Raw genomic sequence first — 23826 nt, forward strand, 5'->3', positions numbered from 1 at the left:
TCCTTCCAACCAAAACCATCCTAAGACAGATAGAAGTAAAAGACTGTTTCAAATACACATTCAGTACGTACATTCACTTACAACAGCCTAGATTACTACGACCATATCTCGAAAATAACACCACAGAGTTTGGAACATGAAGCAAGACAAACACAGAAAACCTTAGGCATTCCCAATGGCATCCCATGACCAACTCATGGAGAGGAATATATGTGTATAGTATTTTGAAAATATATGAAATAATATGAAAATATATTATCATAGAGCACGTGACATACAGTCTTTGTAAACTGTAATAAAACAGAGAGAGTGTGTTTTGGAAGCTCACAAATACAAATTACTCAAGTCCTGCTTATTCACTTTTGTTTTAGATTTGGCTTTGCAGCTGATAAGGATTGTCCCTAATAGAAGATGGTCTCTAAAAACCTCTCTCAAATACAAGAGACTTTGATATTATGACAGCGCTGTAATATTTAGAAGTTCTCTGATTACAATTCATAATGCTGAGTTCAGGACAAAATTTCTCAATGCATCAGAAACAGAAATCAGGGAGCAGAAGCCACAATTCCTACAGAGTACTCTGAACACCAGCCTGCAGAGCCATGCTTTGTAGGAGAGAATCAACTATTGGCACAGAGGATGAGCAAAGACTAAGCCTGCCAAAAATTATTTTGTATCTTCATTTCTAAAACACTGACTTGACACTATACTCAACATTAATTTTCCTTTGGAGGAGGAGAGAATACACCTGTTCTCTCCCTCATTTAATAATGCTCCTTCTGGCTTCTCTGCATGATCCCTGACAAAACATTATGTGCTGTGAAAGGAGGAATTAACTCCTGACGTATTTAAATACAATTAATTTATTTATACAGCTTTTGAGACTAGGTATCAGGACCTCTTTCTTGGCATTTTTAAAACCTTTTAGTTTGATTAACAATTTGGAGAACACCTAGATGTCTCTGGCAGTTTGCCAGCTCAGGCAAGTATGTACATTTCTCTTGATTAACTTAAAAATAATCAGTCCTGTCACTTAGACTGCAGATCAAATCCAAGGAACAAATTCTACCCAGATGATTTTAATGAAGATTCCATTTTCAAGGATGGTTAACATGCAAGGATTAAGACAAGAATTTTAGCAGGTGCACATGTACAAGGATCTAACACAAGCTGATTCTTGGGCTAAGTGCATAGCAATGGCTTTATGCTGCCTACTAGGGATTATAGCCTCAAATGTATCAACTATTTATTCAAATAGAAAAAAAATTCTTAAAAGGCCATCCATATCAATTTATGTATCAGACATTTAATAGCTAAGAAATATTATAAACAAGCATAAACAAGTACAGTAAAACAGTTGATCCACCCTCTGAGGCTAATAGGTTAGAACATAACCATCTTTAAAAAAATAGTGCGTGCACATACAAAAAAAATCTGTAGGGGACATAAAACAGCCAAGTACCCTAACCACTAGCCTAGGGACAATTTTTTTTTTCATTATTTCCTCTGGTCCTATAACTCCTGTTTTTCTGGAGGTATGACATAGGGTTTCACAAGGATGGGCAGAACACGTTTTCTCTCCAAATAGTAACTCCAATAGTTAGGGTGTTCCTTCAGTAGGCTTATTCAATTATGTTTTGTGTCTTTCCAAGTTCTGAATACTATCCTCAAAACATAATGGGAGCATGATTCCCTGCACTAAGTGCAGAAGAAATCACAGAATATTTACACATCAAGTATTGTTTTGGAAATTGCTCTTCTAATTCTATTTAAGATTAAGATTATATTTAAGATGTATTATGCTTTACTGTTTGTTTGTATAGGAAATATTTTCCTTTAAAGAGGTTTCACTACCCAGACTAAGGAACAACTGAAACTATCATCATTGTTTCACTGTAAATATATAGCAGAATACTGGCCATCACCATCATTCTCGACATATAGGCTTTCACAGACCAATATAACCAGTTTTCACAAAAGAAAAATCACTCAGTTTCAAGTAGAAGCCCAGCGGCTTAATGCAGTATAAATTATGTACACAATATTTACACAAACCACAAACTGGTCAATGCAACATTTTCTGTACATAGGGATACATCAGAAAACACATCTGTAAAAGACATATATAAAATAGAGAGCTTACTTTGACCACATAATTGAACCTTCTGATGTCTTGAATTGCACTTGAAAAATCTAAGCGATTAAAAGCTTCTCCTAAAGTACAATAGCCATGTCTCTGAGAAGAGAAAGAAACACTGTAAATGGAAAGAAGCAAACAAGAGAACGTCCCTCTCCTCCCCCAAACTATTAAGGTCTATATAAAAGCACTCTACCATGCAACTGAAGCATATACACACTGCACCTCCTAGAACTGATGTAACCGGTCTGAAGTTTTTATTTTTCGTAGAACAAACGAAGCCAGATATGCTATTTAGAACTAATAGCTACCAACATAATATTACTTGATAGTAAGACCTTTAAATTCATAGTAACTGTGCAATCTATAATCACTGGTATCCATGTGGAACTGGGAACCTGTTCCACTACTGCATGGCCACCACGCTCTGTAATTGCCTCAGCACAAGGTGCATCTTGCTCAGACAGCAGACCGAGCATACAACCACATGCATGCACTGAGTTTACATTCATATTTGAGGTAAGAACGTGGCTACTTGCTCCTGGAATTGGAAGAACAAACAGCCAACATCTTGAATTTGTTTTCTGGGCACTAGAAATTTAACCACACTTTTCTTAGATACCAAGAGCAAGAGAAATAGCTTTTCTTTTTAATGCTTCTGCACAAGTATAATAAGGTAAAAGCAAAAGTTTCAGAGGTTGTTTTTGAATTACTCAGGATGGTAGTGTCAGCCTGAAATGCCATGGGATCAAAAACTGAGTAAGTGTATAGCCACGCAGAAGACTGCCACAGTGACCTTCTTGAGGGAAAAAAATTGGTGAAAGGCTTCATAATACCCTTCTAATGTAGAAGGGCAGCCTGTGTCACTGCCCTGCAAGAATACTTATGTAGAGGTGAGACAGGAGGATTTCATTTTCTACACCACCACATTCTTCCTGAAGACAGTACTCAGGTGTTTCTCAGCCCTGAAATACAAAGCCAGCTTCTGCCTGTTTGGCTAGTGTTGGACTCACCTCCTTCCCTCTCTGCTGGCTGGCATTACTCTGTTGATGAAAGACATTCTCACAGGTGTCCAAGTTCCACCCATCCCAGATAATTGTAACAATCAACAAAAGAAACTTTGAGACAGTTTCTCTCTACATATAATGGACACATCAGCTTCACCTTTCCAGGAGGTCATTTCAAGATCCTTTGCAGTTACATGGTACCATTTTTATCCCAAACAGGAAGAAGCATCTGAACTTTGAATACAAAGGTCCTCTTAGCAAAGTCTGGGCCTTAGATTTTACTCACATTCAAATTTACATCAAGATCCCAAGACACCAAGTAGCTGCCTGCAAACACTTTCTTTGGAGGTGTTTGTTTTAAAAACCTTGTAATTATACATAAGAGACAGAGACAAATGGGCTTGGAGAAGTACCAGAGGACTACTACATCCATCCTTGTGAGTTTTCCCATCTCTGCCAGGATGGCTCACATAAGTCACTTTGTTATCTGCCTTTGCCTCAGCAAGTGATGATGTACTACAGTAGCAATGAAGAGAGGGCTAAATACAACTTTTTAGAAGTCACAAAAATTGACAAATGGCTTATTTAAAAAAAAAAAAAAAAGTTAAGCAGCACAAAGATGCTAGAAATTGACCCATAGCATACAGGACTTACTTCTCTGGTGCTTTCCTTATGGACATAAATCCAATTTTCACGATAAAAACCTGAAAAAGACATAAGCTTTTCTGAACTTCTATTTTAGGTAGTTTTTTCTAGGAAGATGAAGAATACATACCATTCTCAAAATGCTTTGTGAGTGGAGAGAGAATGTAACAGTTCTGGTGAAGGAAGCTTATTAAAGCCGAAGAGAATGACTACAAAGTTTCAGAGGTTGTGTACTTTAAAAAGCACACCAAAAGTTAAACTTTATGAACTAAACACAGGAGCTGGGACACAGTGGGCAGATGTAGCACAATATTTGTTGACTGTGTACCAACAGCAGTCAATTTCTCCGAAAAGTCCTGATACTTTTTGGTTCACAGGGCTTCTTAGCACAGGAGATACAGAAACATGCAAAGTTTTTGTTCCTGAAGGCTCTACGTTTTAAAAAAAGGATTTGCTTCTGTAAATGTGTTTGATCTGCATCCACTTGCTCCAAGTAGTTGCAGAATCCTGCACAAGCAAGACCCATAATGGCAATTTACACAGACATTCAGCTTGCAGAAGTCTGGATGTGTTGTCCAATTAATGTGCTCATACATATAACCACTTGAATCTTCCAGAATACATTAAACCCACACAACCCTGAGGATGCTTACAGATTTGTCTATCTAAGACTCTGTTACAATTTTAGGAAGGTACAAAATAATGAACATAATCTCAAGATCAATGGGGAAACCCCCCAGATTTGCTATCAACTTGCTTACTTCTACCTACTCAAATTCTGTGCTTCACGAAATTTTGCTATCACTCACACTTGGAGTCTAAAACAGGTCCTTTTAAAAAAGAAAAAGACAAAAGTGGCTTTGATATTTCAACAGACAAACTTCAAGAAATTCAATAAAGTCTTTACCAAGAGCTCTATGTATTACACCAAACGATATTTAGTTCTGAACCAATTCTAGAGCTATTTGTGTTATGAGAATTTGAATTAGTCAGAAATAGAACTGCTGCTTTGATAAACAGAGACTGACTGCCCTAAGCATCAAGAATTTCATCTAAAACAAGTGCACAAAGCAAAACAGCAGTTTGTATCAGAAGGTAATTATTATTCAGGAATTGTTATTCTTAAATGAATTACCTTTGGATCTCTAAATCCCACAGTAGGTGATCAATGCCACAGTCCAATTAAGATACATCACTTCTGACACCAGAACTTGTCAGTACAGAAGTAGACATAACTTAAAAGGCTACTCTCTAGATACACATATACAAATGGTTATTTTTTTTTTTTCCTGAACCTACAACAATCTTCCAAATCAAATGAAAATAACCCAGCCTTACATTGTGAATTTGTGTTATTCCTACAGTGGTCTTTCTTCCTTTTCTTGGCTGCAAATTCACAATCTTCTGTAGTGTATATATCTTCATCTTCATCACCAGTTAAAATGCTGAAATAGAGACATAAATATTTAATCATTGCTGTTCTAATTAAGCTGCACATAGCTTATAGTTCTCTACATTTAGAAGTCTGCCAGCTGCAATAAAAATCATGTATTTAAATAATGCTTGTCTACCTGAAGGTCTACAGCAACACATCTTGAGAGAAGCTGCCTTGCTCTTCTCTTCCTAGTGGTGCTGAATTTGGTATCAAAGTGATTAAGTGCATACAAGTATCTTCTTAATAGCTATCTTGTAAGTCATTAGTGACATTTAAGAAGGATTACTGAGGTGGCTGTACTAGCTGGACAATTGACAGTCTGCAGTGTTCTAGAATACTAAAGTCACTACCCAAAACAGACCAAGCCTTATGAAACCGCAGCATACTGGTGAAGTCAGAGTTACCACTCTCAGGCAGAAAGCGAGCAAAAGGCATCTCTTATCCCCTCACAGTCAACTTTGGGGCAAATGAAGAAAGTCTCAATAAAAGCACAAATCACAACACTGTATATAATTTAGGTATTGCCATACTGTTCTACCACTTGTAGTGCATCAAGAACCATGTAGTCACCTCCATCCTTCCCAAGAAGGATCAACTGTACCTTTGTCACTTCTGACAGTGAATTATGTAGCCTGACAAAGACCACCTATACTGAGTTAATGTATATAGTATATACACACACTATATACAAGCATATGGACATGCTATTAAAGTTTGTTGAGTAAACTTTCTAAAGTGCTTATACATTAAAAACCTTACCTGCACTATGCAAGTCTACACAACGAAGATTCTCCTTTCCATTTTTATGGATAATTCTAAGCAAAAGCAATAGAGGTAATGAATATGTATTTTTTCTAGTACAGGTTAGAGATCATTCATATTAAGGTAATAATATTGTACAGATAACTACAGTAACCAAGGAAGTAATCCAGTGAAGCTTAACTATAAGACTGTTTTATAGTCATTTTTATAGTCATCTTTTTTTTTTTTTTTTTTTTTTAAGAAAATGAAAGCTGTACAGAATACTCTACCCATTCATTTTTAAAAATCTGAATTTGCCAGCCAAATCTATTTGTCAACGTCAGTTTGAACTTCAAATTGCACCAGCAAAATCTGAACATGAAAAATGAAGATCACTGGTTCATTCAAAAATAACCCGCACTTCAGCATTAAATGGCAAAAGAACCCAAATCATATTAGTCTACTCCTACTATTTAATAAATTTAAAAATTTTCAGGCCTGAATCATCTTTTAAGGATGATGACTAAACACCACTGTACAAAAAGCTTTTTATGTAATTGCTCTAATCACTAAAGACTAGCTCAGCTTGAAGACACATAAGTTTAGAACACTCAAAAATAGGAATTTGTTTTTAATCTTTAGTTTAAACCCCGAAAAAAAAAAAAATGTCCACCTGTGTTCAGGTAGAACTCAATCCAAGGTGAGGGCCTTGGTTCATGCCTTGACATTTTTAAACCATAGGATAGACTTTACAATTTCAATATTCTATGCAATATTGCCAAACATCACATCTAGTCCAACACGAAAAAGAGTTCAGAGAAAAGGCACTGGCAACTGATGGAAGTGAAACATCAGCACTGACAAGTTACTTGAATTATATCATGCTATACCAGTTCCTACCCCCCATCATGAAGGAAATCCTTTTAAAGTCACTAGAACAATTAATTATGCTTTAGTGTATTGACCATATCAACACACCACGTGAAAAATTGTTACAGAATCAGAAATAGAGCTCAGTCCCCCAGTAAAGCTTCTGGCTTTATGATCCTAGCAACAGATACAAGGCTACAAAGATACAGGATATTATACAACCTAACAGTCAGAACAGAAACACACCCACTCCCATTTTGCAACGAGCAAAGCAGGGCAGGCAGCACTGCTGAAGGCCAGCTTCAGAACAGGAAGGTTAATCTGGTTCCTTCCTTTGTTCCTGGAGAGAAAGATTCCTTAGAAAGCGGCACAGAGCAGTTAAAGTATCTGAAGTTATTTATAGCCTGCTCTCCCCCTCCCAGTCCCTCAGATACACACTTCCTCGAGTACCAGGCACAAAAGCAAGGCAGCCTAAGGAGGACAGTTAATTAACACAAGGAATCACAGAGAGCTATTTCGAGCATGTTAGTCTGACTTCCAAATCCACTTGAGACATTCTGGGAATTCATGTCATTTTAGCAAGAAAATTTGACAATCTGAGGATTTTCTCATATGAGGCTTCATCTTCTTATGGTCTCTGTACTCCACACAGAGACCTTCCCTGCTTGGGGAAGGTATGTACCTGTACTATCAGCACCATTTTTGATGAACTTTAAGGCGTTCACATGTTTCCAGTCTTACTGAGAAAGAAAGCAAGGGTCACACAGCTATTAGGAAGAACAAGGTAATTACAGGTACACCCCCAGCAACTTTTAAAATTCCATTAAGAAGTCTGAAGAGCTGGCTGATCAGCAAAGCCACTTCACTAAGAACATCTCCTGCCTCCCCAGCCACCACACTACAGTTACGCTAAGACAGAAGAAACTGAATCAAGTGCTACACGAGCCATATGGCATAACAGATGACTTGAATGTTTTTACTGTTATAGCACATATGAGGTCTGAGTGCACCTGAAAGGATCTAAATACATACGTACTACTGCCAGTTTACAGCTACTCTTATATTCTTGTCTTGATGAAGCTCTTTCACAAAATTCGTTCTATAGCTTCTAAAAGCAAAGCATCTGGTGTCCTAGAGATGCTTTAAGATTACAATACCCTACATAAATAATAAAGCATGTGAGAATTTCAGCTCTTTCAAAACAGCAGTTTCATAATGGTGTATTTAAATAACCTTTTGGGCATGACAGTTAAAGTGCTGGAAGGCTTGACAGGACTATCCAAACTGACCGTTCTTCATCTACTTTTCTTGTGGACGAAGAAATTCATGAACATCACACAATTACCTACAGAGGGACACTAAGTGTTCCTCCAGGTGACACTCAAAGCCATTTACAGCTTGACCACATATAGAAAATCCTGAGTTAAGTGCCTGCACCAAACAGTGTTACAACACATTTGTCAAATGCCAAAATTATCTAAGATTAGATTCAAATCTGAGGACTCCTATCCAGAATTAATAGCACTTTTGTGAATGAGACTACAGACGAATGACTGGCCTGCCATCCTGGGTAGTTCATATGGACCTGACACACAAAAAGGCATAGCATAGTTATGGAAGTCTTGTCATAGGGATTCGCTTTCTTGTACCTCAAAAGGAAAATGTAAGAGGGCTTTACTCTTCAGAGGAATTTAAATACAATTCTGTAAGGCTGTGTTTTTCACTCCCTACCAAGCTTCAAGGACACAGTGATATGGCACTGGAAACACACAGCTGTACTAGAATTTATAGGTACAAACTGCAGATAGCTGCGGCCAACATTCAGCCCACATGCTTCCTCCAGGTAGAACGAGCTCTGACTCTGCCACATTTCCCACCACCATATACCATGAATACAATACTCTCTTCACCTAAACAATATCATTACTTATCTAAATGAGAGCTACAAAACGGGGGGTCTCACTTTTTCCATATCAGGTTTCATAAACAGAACTAATTTGAAGTGTAACATTTGAGCATTATCCCCAATCATTTATATCAGCCCTGCATAACAAGTTATGTTTGTTCAAGCATCGTTATGTTCACTGCTTTTGACTAATTCCTCAGCTGGATTCACCAAAGCACCGGATGACTAATTGAACAAGATGAAAAGTTCTGTTTTACTGAAAACATTTGTCTTAAATTTGTAAGAGATACTTACATGCCTGGAAGCTTTTTCTGAATCTGCTGGTAAGTAGAACTTTTTAACTTCTGCACAGGAGGTATTTGAAGAGATAGAACACAGTTTGGCAATTAACTCTATCCACGCTTTCTCTCACAGAAGAGAATACAAGCAATAATAAACAGGGTTTAAGCCAACTACATAGCTTGAATTTATTTATTTTTGAAGGAAAACTGCTCTAACTGGAATAGAATACTCAAGTACTATTACTACCGCTGCATAAACTTCTACAGAGTATTTTGGTGAAAAAAACAGCACATTTAATTAATAAAATAAAATCCTATTAGAACAGCTGGACTGGCATACACCACCATCCCTATTCAAATGACATCTTAAGAGACAGATACATACATATATACTGTTTACTGTATGTTTCTTCCACATGGAAGGAAGCATTCTATAAAGCCTTATTCTTACTCAGTGCTACATCACAGCACCAGATATCCTAAGCTGAGGTGTCCATTCAGTATACATAAGGTATTTGGAAGCTAGTGTTTAACACGGTACAGAGAACTCAGTCAGCAAGACACAGTATGCTGCTCTATTTCAAACTGAAGTCCTGCACACGAGACAGAGAACCCCATGCACAAGTATATGCTAGGTACAGAGAAGACAGAAAACAGCTTTGCAGAAAAAGTGCTGAAGTCCTACTGGATAAGCTGAACACCAGTCAGCAGCATGCTCTTGTGCTGAACAAAGGCAGTGGCACCCTGGGCTGCATTAGCAAGACCATACCCTGCAGAAGTGGTCATCACATGTGGCACTTGAGAAACCATGTCTGGAATATTGTCTACTTTTGGACTCCCTCGTACAATAAAGATTGATGTACTAGAACAAGTCCAGTGGGCAGTTACTGAGATAATTACTGTTGGAGCACAACAACACATGAGGATGCATTGGAGAACAAGCTTGGTCAGTATTAAGAGCAGGTGGTGAGGAAGAAGGAAACCCGATTCATGCCTGTATCTACTATGAGGGTATAAAGAAAAGGGAACTAGACTGCAACATTAGAGGAGGTATATATTAACAAGTCAAGCAGTAATGGCCATGATCTGTAATAAGAGAAATTCCTATTAGATTTAAAAGATAGGAAAGTAATATAAAAAACTACAGTGAAAGTAATGGAAGTTGGAACAGGAGGCTGGAAAGGAATCTCCATTCTTGGAAACAAAGGCCAGGGGGGCAAGGCCCTTCAAGCCATCTCCGCTGGTCCTGCTTTGAGTTGGGAGGTGTGAACCAAATGACCTGTAGAGGTCCTTACCAACCTGAATTCTGCATTTTAGGCAATTAGACATCATTCAGTGTTCAGCAGCAAAAAGTGAACTCAGATCCAAAGCTTTGAAGTTGTGGTGAAATTACTCTGAAGTAGCACTACTACACCAAGTACCAACTCACGTTCTGCAGTCTAATTTTGGACAATACACATTCTTAAATACACAGCAGAACAAATAGGGCTACAGAATATGGTGTGCTTTGGCTGCACAAAGTAGGAAATACGGAAGACGGGAAACCAGGGAATCACTATGATGAGGGCATCTGTTACAGGCTAGGGTAGTTCTCAAGTTTGGGATTCTGACAAGTTGGGAAGCAAAATTCAGATCACGCAACACCTCATATCAAAAATATTTATTTCACCCAGAGCATTTCATGGCCAGTCACTTCAAATTAATGTTCCTATTTTAATCCTGAACTTAAGACTCCCATATCTTTCCAAGCAAGACTTGTTTAAATCTGTTACCAGCAATACCCTTGAACACTACAAATTGTTCTTTCAACACTAAGAAAAAAAAATCTAGCATTTTTGCTTGAAGAAGCAATAAATGCAGTCTCACCTCACTCTCTGGAGAAAAGATTGTGTTATATATACAGACATATGTAAGTGCATGCACAGACAAAAATCAACATCCAATTAGGAACAGAACAGTGAGTCCTCATTTAAAATGATACAAAACCAATCATTTAATGAATATTGTTTGGCAAGCGTGACATAAAACAACCTACAAAATATAATTTAGTAACTGCAAGTAGCTATCAAAATTAAATTAGATTTCATTTTCCAACTATATTAAAGCTACATGAAAGAAGAAGAGATTTTTCCAGAAGTATTTAAGGCAACTTATGTTGGAGGCTTTATGAACACCCTTGCAGACAAACATTGCTTTTCTTATCCACAGTGGCCAGACTGTATGGGAAAAAAACAACCACTATCAGTGGCAGATGAGCACAAGAAGTAAAGGCATGAAGAAAACAGTAGTTTGAGATAAGCTTAATAATTCTTCAATGCTTGATTACTCCCTTGAGGTTCGTTTCAAATTTAGAAAACACAGGTGTATGAGTAGAACAAGTCCTGGCTTGCCAGTAAATTCCCTCTAAATCAGATCAGTTTCTTTATCATTTACTAGGCTAACAGCAAACACTGAATGTTCCCTTCTCTCATTATGAGCACATTAAGCTGGAATTTATAAACAAGAATGCTAACCCTGAGAATTACTTCTTGGCAAAGAAACAAAGCAGGAATTTGTCTGAACTAAGCTATTTGTATCACACCAGTCTGTGAGCATCTGCCATCAATATTACTTTGCTTCACTCCCAAGCTACCTAGTACGTTTCTTACCCGTTCTACAGAGGCTCATATAATCATACAATGTTAGAGAATTGCCTTAAACTACCATTAGTCATGCATTTAGAGCAAGTACCCTAAATAGGCCTAATCAAACAATCACCAGAAAGGTTTCACTTGTTTCCAGGTAACATTCCAACATGCTTGTTGTGTTTGCAACTCGCAGTTATCACTAAAATGAAAAATAACACACAACATAGGGTGAGATCTGACCGCCCAAAGTTGTCACTGTTCCACGAGTTGCCTAAAGATAGGTAGCCTCCACAGGGGTCTCTGCCTAAACATACAAAGCCAATGGCTGCATTTGTGTGCTTCTCATGCATGCAGAGATCACCAGCCCCAATCGGTCTGAATGGAAGAAGTCAGTCTTTGCCTTCCCACCTGCTCTGAAATCAGTAATAAATGTGGTTCTGCATGAGTTATTTAAGAACTTACACAGCGTGACTGATGTCATTAAGCTGATTGTTCTTGTTCTCAAGTGCAGGGCTGAAGGGTTCAAATCGTTTCCATCCATCTTCTGTTTTAACCCATCTCCATCCAGGGGATCTCCAGTCTTGGCCCAAAAAAGGCATGGTTTCTCTGTAAGCAACAAGAAGATCGTGCAGGATTTAGCTGTTAACAAAAGCTATGAAACTTATTTCAGTTCTTTGACCTCAAAAAAAAAAATGTAATGAGGAAAAGGAAGAAAGTTTCCTATAGAATATCCTCTTAAGAGGCTCAATGGTTTCCCAAGTACATTTTTGATTCTCTAACCTCTGAAAATTCCTGCTGAAATGTCCTTTGCTATTTATTAGATCAAAGTAGGTTTCACAGTTCTTTCACGAAAAAGCAGAAGAATCACCATGGTCCAGGAAAGGGCTGATACCAAACCAAGGAAGACTGACCACTGCAGAGCAGATTAGCACTTACAGAATGTAAGCAGATAACCAGTTTGAGACTCAACTAACAGACTGTTTTTCAAACCTGGTAAGCCCAAATCAGTGTTACTCTTCTTATTTTTCTACAAGCCTTCCAAACACTGAGATAGTGTAACACTGTACACAGTTACGTTTCAGTAAAGGAATTTGGATCTTCCCCAAACACTTTTTCAGTTGTTTTTGAGGATCACCTTTCTAGCTAGGCTATTAGATAACCCACACAAATGGAGACTGCAACATAACATCAGTAGTTCACTACTGAACTTGCTACCAACAGCATGCAGGACAGCACAGGTGTATCATTCTACAGTGCTCTGTCACCCTTTTTCACAAGGGAAAGTAACTTTTAATACATAAATGCCAAGAATTTGGAGAAAGCAATTCCCTATGCTTTAAAGAATCCAAGCTTGCCAGCTTTTGCCCTCTCTTTTTCCCATTCATCATGTATACATTCTGCTTTGTTTTAACCAGAGGTTTCATGTGCAGACTGTACAAGGAAAAAAGCATTATTGTATCTGAAACATTGTATTGTATTAATGCAACACCAACAGCTTAATTCAAAGCAACTGTTTTCTAAACATTGCTTCAAGTTGAAAAATATTAGACCAGATCAGTTAAACATCACCGAATTTATTTACCCATTTGCACTCTCGACCAGCATCTGTCCAACACATTAGCACAGGGTAAGACACTGAAGGCTAAAAAGCCTGAAGAGATACAAGCCAAGAGCATCATTTTTATTTTATTTAATTAAAAGAAAAATGAGACTAAAACATCCTACAACATAGCACACAAAACAAAGCTTGCTGTCTAGCCTTCAGCACTGATGAAAGTCCCCCTGCTATTCACTACCCAGCCTTCCTCTGAATCTGACAGGAATCATTTCCAAAGTTTACCACATCCTTTCCTCCAGCCACCACAAACTCTATGCATGCCTATCTGTTTTTCTAATCTTTTCACTGCTTACCAGGAGATACGCCTCACAACAGACTTTTCTCACAGTTGTTTAGAATGCCTCATTGCGACTGAAATCAAGACATCTCATCTTTTCAAGAATTTATAGTTAGTGCTCATGAGTGCATTTCAGAATAATATTCAGAATAATATTTTCTTCCAATAAAATCAGCAGAGTTTACCTGAAAATTAAAACAAATGACTGGAAGAGACTAAAAACAATTTTGAATCAGGTCTAAAGATACAGAGCTCACGAGCTACTTCTAGTCAGCATTTTTGCTATAAGAATTAAGCACTATTATAGATGCACCTGATTAGCCCAGAAGTTAAAAACTATAGAAAATTCAAATTCATAGAGAACATTACAGGCTAACTGGGCTAACTTTAAGAAGTTAACATTTTTAAGAATACTTGATATTATGAATCAATAAAGAATTATTGGGAAAGGAAATAAACACTTAGACACAACTTGCATGAAGGTGAATCATGCATTGTTACAGGTTAACAGGGTAAGTTCCAAAAATAACAATAGACGTAACGCCTCCTGAAAACACCAGCAGAAAGCCTGGAATATTTTGTTCCAGCGGCTGGCAGTAGCAGAAGCCCAAAGCCAATCACAATTTACAGGATAGCAATCTTAGTGTGCTTTAGAAATCCTTGAACTTTAGAAATAAGTGGTTTCAAGCTATCAGGCCAGTGGTGTAAGTAGGATGTGTAACTTCCTGCTGTGGAGCTGCAGAGGCATTGAAAGTAACACACCTCAACACTTAAAAGCTCTAAACCAGACTACTTTCCAGATCTTTAAAATGAAATCTGATGGTCTTTCACTGCAAGGCTTCAACAACAGAATAAAAGTTCTCTATCATCCCTCTTGCAAGCAGTGACATTAAGCACCTCAAAATAGTGGTAGCAGCAAGTACATATATACACATGGACTCCCAAAGTCTGCTACAGAAATGCTGGAAAACTGCACTTCGGACAAGTTTCATAAAGAGATACGAATAGCTTTTCTAAATGCATGTTCAATATGTTATCTTTTTAAAAGACAACAAGAAAACACTACTAGAAAATTCACAGATTAAAACTTTAACTTAAGAATTTGTGGTAGAAAATTACCAAAAGTCAGCAACTCTGTGAGGCTTGTACATGTTGACCTAATTTTTTCCCCAAACAGATATTCTTAGTCCAAGATATATTTTCACTACTGGACAAACTCAGAGCGTATCCCATGAGTAGCAACTCCAGGAAGTGACTTGTACCCACAGCAGGGGGTTAGAACAAGTTGATCTTTACAGTCCCTTCCAGCCCAGCTCATTCTACAATTACATGAGAAGTTGTACCTTGGACTCAAACCTATTCTTTTCAAGAATAGGTTTATTATTTTTTTCTGTTCTTTTTAAAGAACATATTCTTTTAGTAACAGCACATACACAACTAGGACCAGGAAATCTCATTGCTTTGCTTCCTATAGGACTGAAATGTAAAATGTAAAATCCTATAGGACTGAAATGTAAAATGATCATTGCTCAGAAATTACCACATTTTAGAAACTACGGTGTCCTAAATGTCTCTCCTACACATCTCCCTCAGGAAGTAGCTGATCACAGGGTATGTGTAATAGAAATTCATGCCTTTGCTCTGCCTGCACTCAAGATTTGCTTCCCAGTACAGCATTGCATTGAAGCATGCATGTGGCTTCTCAGAACACAGCTTTTTTTCAGCAGTTTACATACCCCATGAGCACACCTTCAGCAATAAGTAATTTAATATCGGATTGTTAAAACTGTCACTACCACAAAAGAAGAGCCCCCTAAACTTCGATTTTGAGGAAAATGCAGTGGGACAGGGTTCTTTAACACTCAAAAGGACTTCTGTCCTTGCTGCTGAGCAACCTGTTCATTTTCACAAAAAAAAAACTACCGTGAAGAAAACAATCTGATGCTGTGTAAAAGAGAAGGAAGCTTCACTGAGTGAAATTTGGTCTTACTTAACTGGACACAGCTTAGCAATGGGACCCAATAGATGAGGTTGGCATTTGGACTCTATTCCGAAGATCTTTTCCAAACTACATGATTTTATGGTCGTTACCTAACAACTGGGCTTTAATAAAATATATCACCTGGGTTCAGCTTTCTCCTAAAAAGGAAACAAGAACGCTTTGCATCATATGTATTTTCCTAAGGAACACATAAAAAATGGATTATGAAGATAAGAGCCACCAGAAAGAAGCACGGAAGGAACAGCACAGAAACCTGTCTATATCAGGGTTAGTGCAGCCTGAGATTACAGTGACTGCTCCAGCCATTCATCCACCTGTAGGAAAGCTGCTTTCTGTGAGGTAGGCAGCTCACCGCAAAAGCAAACACTACTGCAAAGGCATAGCAGCAAGACACGCTAATAACCCGTGACTGTACAGTAGTTGTCTTCTGAGTATGCTTCTTTATTCTTAGCAACATACAATTATGACCCAAACCATTCCTGATACTCAGTAGCAAGGCTGCCACCAACAAGACGGGCACAGTCCAGACTCCTCTTGCTCCCCAGCCTCCCCCCCTGCACAGCCGCCTCTCCCTGACCACCTCAGTGCCTGCCCAGCAGCCCAGGCTCCTGCAGAAGCTGCTCCTGGAGGCGGTGACCGGTTCTGCCGGGATCCAGCCCTACCAGCCCTGTGACTCACGGGTCAGGGAGCCGGTCAGCCTCCAGCCCAGGGTGTTTTTTCCCTGCTCTCCCCCCCCCCCCCCCCCCCCCCCCCTCAGCCCCCCTCAGCTCACACCCCGTCCCCCACGGCTGGGCCCCTCAGCCCCCCTCACCCCACCTGGCGCTCCCCCACACGCCGCCCCCAGGCCTCATTCCCCAGCGGCCGTAAACGCTCCTTCCCCTCAGAAGAACCTCCAAAATTTCCCCAAACCCCAAAAAGCCCCCAAAAAAGCACGAAAAGGCCCCAAAAATCCCCCCCGCACCGCCCGGTCCCTACCTGGCAGCGCCGCCGCTCCCCGCCGGGCCCGGGCCGTGGGGCTATTGCCGGAAGTAGCGCGGCCCCGCCCCCTCGGCCCGCTGATTGGCTGCCGCCGCTTGTTGCTACCCGGCAGCGCCGTTTCCCATTGGTGGAGCGGGGTTTCACGTCAGCCGCGGCGCGTTACGTGAAGGGAGGGGGGAGCGAGGTGCACGTGTCAATGTTTTGGTCGGAGGGGGGAGAGGGGGGAAAGGGGCGGGGCCGCGTAATGGCGGCCCAACGGCCACCGAACGGTCACCAACGGTCGCCAACGGTCGTCCTGTCAGGGGAGCTCCGTGCCCTTAGCGCTCTGTGGAGCTGGGCAGAGGCGCCTCCAACGCCGGGCTTCTTGTTAAAAGAAGGACCGGGGGATGTGGGGAGCAAGCTTTAGGTCATGAATTGCGGGTTGTGTGAGGTTTTCGGCTCTCAGTTAGAAATCAGTAATTATTCCCACTAAGAATGTGGAGTAGGTATAGAATCATACAGGTTGGAAAAGACTCATCAGATCATCTGGTCCATCACCCTACCACCAGTGTCACCCACTAACCCATGTCCCTAAGCACCAGGTCCAACCTTTCCTTAAACACCCCCAGGGACGGTGACTCCACCACCTCCCTGGCCAACCCATCCCAGTGCCTGACTGCTCTTTCTGAGCAGAAATGTCTCCTCATTTCCAACCTGAACCTCCCCTGGCACAACTTGAGGCCATTCCCTCTGGTCCTATCACTGGTTACCTGCGAGAAGAGGCTGACCCCCAGCTCCTCACACCTTCCTTTCAGGCAGTTGTAGAGAGCAATAAGGTCTTCCCTGAGCTTCCTCTTCCCCAGACTAAACAACCCCAATTCCTTCAGCCGCTCCTTATAGGACTTATGTTTCAGGCCCTTTGCCAGCTTTGTAGCCCTTCTCTGCACACATTCCAGGGCCTCCATGTCCCCTTTAAAAAAAAAAAAAAATCAGAGTTGTGTTTTAATAAATGTCAATCATTTTGTTCTGTAGAACAAATTGTTAACCTGTAATTTTTTGAATGTTTAGAACTGACAAAATTGCAATAGTGTGGTTGCTGCCACTTATTCCTACATGGAAGCATCCCCTAATCCCCTTGCATCTTTTTTGCGCACACTGGGATGATTTATAAGGGCTTCCTTTCTGCCTGTGAGCTGGAAAAGTCATATGAATAGTTCTTTGTGAGATGAGTTTGATTTTAATATGTCCTCAGGATGTCACTTTTACTTATTGAACTACTGTATGGAGAGAGGATTTGTCTCTCTTTATTCAAACTGGGTGTTTTGATATTCATCTAAGTGGCTCCCTAGCTGGTTAAATGATTTGGCCGTAATGTAATTCCTACATATCAGACAGCTAGTTCTTATACATACATATATGTATGTAATATGAGACCATACATGTGTGAACATACAGATGTGTTTGTATATACATCATTAAGATATACTCACAGACCCCTGTATCAGTGATGCTGCCTTTCCACCAGCAAAATGGGTGCCGTGCTGACACTATCAGTGACAAATGACAGTGGTGAGAATGGGGCAGTGACAGGTACAGGGGAAGAGGGCAAGAGAGGGAACGCAGGACGCCAGGCATACATAGCTCCCCACAGTCTCTCCTCACCTGTCTTCTCAAAAACTGCCCAAAGGAAAAACGTCAAGTCCCAGAACTATCATAGAAGTCATCGTTACCAGCAGCACAGACCTGGACCTTATGTCAGCCAGGGTTTTTTTGTCAGGTCTTTTTCAAGACTCTGTAATCTTGAGCCAAATACAGCCATGGCAAAAGCAGCAGCTTCTCACAGAAAAAGGACATAGTCCACACTGTCAGCCTGACTGTCACCTTGGTGAACTCAGTCATTAAAGAGTTTCCCAATGTGAGGCAATGCTGAGAGTTTTATGTTGGTCTCGAGCCTTTTGTGGGGTCATGCACTCATAACTGTCAGCCTTGCTAGCACCCCTCTCTCATTTCCTCAACCTCTTATTTATTTCTGCTAGCCTAGGTTCTTGTTGAGATCACTGGCTGCTGCTGGCAGCCCTCAGCAAGACAACTGAGTCTACCTGCACTCATCCTCTCCTTGACTGGCCCAAATGATTCTGTCATAAATGCATGTCTTAGCCATACTGCTCTGCCAGTAACATGGGACATTGCTTGCCCAGCCCATGAAAGAATCTTTCTTGCTCTTTTGCATGTCAATCTAGAAAATTCCTTCTTACTGGAGCAAATATCCTTCTGTCTGTAGGTTCTTTCTCCATTTTCTCTTGAGGAGTTGTATGGAGTGCAGCCATAAAATGAGTATGGTAAAAAATGGTTACCTTGCAGCTTTGGTGGGGCTGCCTCCTATGGGGAGGCAACCTCTAAAGAAATTCTAGGAACGGGAAAATGGCAGAAGGAAGCTTTGCTATACAGAAGCCTGGCACCTTCTGATCCCATTTGACACAATTTCAACATGGAGAAGAGAAGGATTTAGGTAAAGATTGGACAAGCAGTGAACACTGTTGCTGTGCAGAGCCTTTGAGGGCTAGAGGAACTTAGAAACATACAACCAGTAGCAGAAGAGTCATTTGTAAGCCATAGTTGCCATCTGTAATTATTGTATTTCCCCTGCTGGCTTCAGAATATTTATATTAATTATACATTAGAGGGAGCTGTAACAATGTGGATTTTTTTTTTTATTATTTTATTTTTAATTTAGTGCAACATCAGTTGTTATAACTTAAAGATTTTGTTTATACATGGCTATCACAGAATCACACACAGAATTTCTTCCAAAGTATCAAAATCTTGGGCTAATTTGACAAGCAGATGTAGTGATTATTGCCCATGGTGCTATACCATCCTCTCTATTGCAAGTGTAATCAGGTTGTAGAGTCCAAGCTCCTACCTATAAAAATGTCAAGTGTATTCAGGTTCAAGACTGAGAAATATATATATATATTTTTAAATATGTGTAGTACATGTCTAAGTTAAAAATGTATGAAAGAAAATATGTTGTTCATTTTGGGGGAATTTCAAAGACAAAAATAATGTAGTGAAACTTGGAAACTTTTAAGACAGTTCTAACCAACAATGAGCAACCAGACTCTTGAATAATTTAATATTTTTTGGTACTATTCTGCTTCAGACAATCTCCATAAAATTTTGTGTGAATTTTTCTTTTCTAGTGCCACAGACCTCATCTGGACCTTCTCTATTATGTTTTATTTAATGCTAAAGCAGTTTGAACCTTTTGTACTGGAAATTGAACAAACTGGTCTGCAGCGTGACTGTAATTGCTTTTGATTATTTTAGAGGGAGATAAAATGAGAATTACATTAAACTCGGAGGGTCTCTATTTTTGCAGCTTGGATGGTTACCCTGGAGTTGGTAGCAGGTCCGTATGAGTAGTACAGATGAGGGCCTCTAGATCATTGTCACATTAACATGAAATTAGGGACCTAAATGAAATGGCAAAGTCTGTCTCTCCCATTTCTTTCTTATTAAAATTACTTAAACTATTATTTCTATCTAATATGCCATGGCAAAGGTGAGTTCTCTAAATGAGATTGTACTCATAGACAACAAGAGTATTTTAAGTTATTTTGCTTGTAAGAGCTGACCTACCTGATTAAAAGCAAAATAAATGGTGTTATTTAGGGTGGCCTAGGATAACCTCATGGAGAAGGTGAAGCAATTTTTCATCTGCATTAATGTTTCCTGAATCACATGGTTTGGAAACATGCATCATGTTTAATGGATTCAGATTTTTTTCTGAGAAATCGTCTGAGAATGAGGGTTGCTGTAGATGCAAATGGCTTTCTTGCCTTTGGGAGAATCATTTTCATTTTGCTGAGTGATCTCTATACTTATTTTAAAGAACAGAATAGTTATGCCGAAGAGCACTGCAGACTGATTCAGTTACTTAGCAACATTTAATGCTAACAAGAGGAAAGTGATGCAGATACAATGAAAGGATTAGACAGCAGAAGAGAGCTTATAATGATAATGAAGACATAAGTCATACTCTTTCATAGGTGAACCAAAACTGGAAAAGAACACATAATCCAAGCAGTTACAATTTTTCCAGTGAGTCAGTTGCTTATAATTTCATTTTACAGGAAAGCTTCCAACTAGTAAAAAAGCAGCAAAGCTTGGACAAAGGCCTCCTTGTCCTGACTATTATTTAATGTGTGATTTCCACTGTATTATACACTTCCTCAGAGCTCTCTTTTGTGGCTGGCATCTTTTTTTTCTTCTAAATATTTATCATCAATACTGCCAACAGCAAGAGGTAGTGTTGCAGCTCTTCCCTCCTTACATTTATTACTCTCCCACATTATGAGAAAATAACATTTAGGTGTATTAGGGGAAGCTGAGATGCATAAGAGTGTCCCCTTTCCTGGAGGCTTGGCTGCTGGGGCTCAGGACCAGCTCAGCGGTGACACAACACAGGGCTGCCCCCTTCCCTCTGAGGACAGCAGAGAGAGGCTCAGGGCTGGGAGCAGCCTGGTTTGGTCACAAAACCTGATGAACCAGGATGGCTTCCTGGCTTGGCCTCAGACCTGGTGACCTGACGGAACCTTGCCACCACCTCGGAGCCTTCCCATTTCCTCTGGTCCTGGGATCTCTCTCAGTTCTCAGCTCCCCGTGATGCAGGGAATGTAAATAAGAAACATCTCATGTGAGCTTGGTGAAAAAATGAATCCGTATTTGTGGAATTTTTCAGCAGGTTAGTGACAATTACATTCAAAGATTAATTATTCTTTAGCAGAAATTCACCAATCAATGGTCGATGTCAAATGTTGATATGAAAGGTGTTTTATTATATAGTAACCTATAGTTGATTGTGAAAACATTTTGATTGGCAGAAACAGTATGTAGTATAGGGCAATGAGTTTTGAAAACTAGCAATTATTTTTGGGAAAAAAAAAAAAATGTTAACAGTTTACTGGCAAACAACACTGAGGGAGAAATAAAAGTTCCAGCGTTGCAATGAAGAACACAATTTTAGCTAAAGTCCAGAGAAACAATCTAAAAAACAGCATGTACCATATCTTGAGACAAAACTTTGATTGAAAGCACTGGGACACCACCGGAAATTACACTGTTTGATCAATGACAGGTTGGATCAAAACTGAGTTTCTGAGGAGAAATTTTCATTTTTCAAAAAATATGAGCTTTGCTTATATAAGCGAGATAACTAGGAGAGGAAATAAATCAGCTTAGGAAGTTGCTGTGTGGGGTATATTTTTTGTGGTAGTTCAAGCTCTAGAAATTAGTAAGAAATGACTTATAAAAGTGAGATTCATTGCTTTTGTGCTAATGAAAGATGGTGAGAGATTTTGCAACCTTCTATATGAAACCTTTACTCAGAAAACAACAACAACAAAAACCCATACAAACATAAAAGCCCACACAAGCTTTAGGAGGGGACTAACTGTATTGTTAGCTTACTATCTGTTTTCTCTGTGTTTGTCTGCATCCATAAAACCAATAATTAGTTTTAGATCAGTGGTTTCAAATGTGTTCATAAGAGAAAATGTCTGCTGCTGCAAAAGCTAGGGACATACAGCTCAAGGAGGAAGCAAATCAAAACTGAAGACAATGTTATCATAATTAAAATAGATACAAAATTAATCTAGAAATGTGAAGACATCTAATCTGTATAGGAGAGAGGTTCTCCTTCCTTTTCCTCTCTCTCAGGCTTTCCCATAGGAAGAATTGGAACAAAGTTACCTAATTAATTTTAAAGAGAAGCTTAATCAGTATATGAAAGGGGCTATGTGCTGTAGGTGAATCTGACTGCTGGGAACTGAATGAGAACTACCAGAGGTAACAGGAAAGGTGAGAAAAAATCTGCTTTACAGTTTTACAGCATGATATTGGTGTTTACAGAAATGCTTAACTAAAGGAGATAGCTAGTAGAACTGCAAATGCTTATGAACTGTATGGCTTCCATAGGAAAACAGAGACAGAAAAAGATAAAGATACTAGAGAGTTTTTAGAGAAACTAGATGCTCACTGGCTTGGCTGGAACTGATAAATAGGGTTGTGCAGACAGTAAGCAATCTCAAACATACTGTCAGTTTTGTAGAAAACATGGAAGATTTGGGGAAATATTGCAAAAGGACAAATGCTATGTCTAATTTAAAAAGAAATAAAATAGAAACAAGATTATAGCTTATAAATTTTATTTATAGCTTATAAATGTAGCTTATAAATTAAATTTATAATTTTAATTATAGCTTATAAATTAAATTTCAATTTCCAATGGAAAAATCTGGAATTAACATATGACTTAGTGAGCTGAAGTATGGAATAGTGTATGCATGGTAAAATGGTAGACAAAAAGAATATGGGAGAATCTGTAAGAATGTGGAAAGATATGCTAAGGATAAAAAATTACCTTGGAGAAGTGTTCTGGAAAAGAGAACCAAATTCCCTGCAGACTTTCTTGTATATATCTAGTTGTAATTAAATTGTCTGCCCATATGACACTTCTATTCTGTCTAGCAATTTGTGAAATAACCACTGTTCAATGGAATTGCATAAAAAAAAAAAAAAAAGACAAACAAACAAACAAAAATCTTAAATAACTAATTGTGTGAGATGTCTTTCTCTCAACAGCAGAAGCTGTATCTGGTAGAACAGTAACATTATTCAGAAAAACAGGATCATTCAGGGGATAAAAAAGAAATCATTTTAAAGAAATAAAGTTAATGAACTTTACCCTGCTTTTGCTTATACAGGTAAAATACCCATAATAATAATTGTGGTAGTCAACTTATGTTATCTTACTTGTGTAAGAACAGACTCGAGAAATTTAATGGAAGCCAACAAACATTTTAATCTAGATATTTCATCTACATGAGATGCAGAATCCTAACTTAAAGTAATTCAAGATAAAACTAAATGCCTTCATAGTTGCACATACACACAGTGATTGCATTTTAGCTCAGTTGTCAATGAAATGTAGTTCTAGTTTAATAAATTTTCCATTTCAGATTTGCTTTCTGAAATGAACTGCAAGCACATATTAATGAAAAATAAAAGGTCTTTTACAATAGAAAAGTTGGACTGAGAACCCATAAAGTCAACGTGTCTTTCCGTTGATATAAACACACTCCAGATTAATTTTAAAATGAGCTAGCCAATTTCTTACTACTACTACTTTGATTCTATACCTATGCTATTTTTCAGAACTAAATAATATTCCTTTCTTACTGGAGATTTTCTGAGAAATTTTGCATGTTGAATGGCTTAATTTATTGAGTTTGTGATATTTTTCAGTTTCCATGTATCATG

General features: G+C 38.9%; 1 protein-coding gene across 2 annotated transcripts in view; it reads right to left on the reverse strand.

Annotated features, from left to right (window-relative positions):
- FBXO25 (F-box protein 25) overlaps positions 1 to 16557 on the reverse strand; it is a 30407-nt gene extending 13850 nt beyond the window's left edge. For both annotated transcript variants that reach the window (XM_084284979.1, XM_084284978.1), the window contains exons 1-5: positions 16522 to 16557; positions 12112 to 12255; positions 5128 to 5234; positions 3799 to 3848; positions 2144 to 2236 (exon numbers count right to left, since the gene is read on the reverse strand). In XM_084284979.1, coding sequence (XP_084141105.1) covers positions 2144 to 2236; positions 3799 to 3848; positions 5128 to 5234; positions 12112 to 12248 — 387 coding nt within the window. In that variant the 5' untranslated portion in view covers positions 12249 to 12255; positions 16522 to 16557. The remainder of the gene's footprint in view (positions 1 to 2143; positions 2237 to 3798; positions 3849 to 5127; positions 5235 to 12111; positions 12256 to 16521) is intronic.
- Between the last annotated feature and the right edge of the window lie 7269 nt (positions 16558 to 23826).

Source organism: Netta rufina (genome assembly GCF_964035555.1).
Source record: "Netta rufina genome assembly, chromosome: 3".
In the NCBI taxonomy this organism is placed as follows: Eukaryota; Metazoa; Chordata; class Aves; order Anseriformes; family Anatidae; genus Netta; species Netta rufina.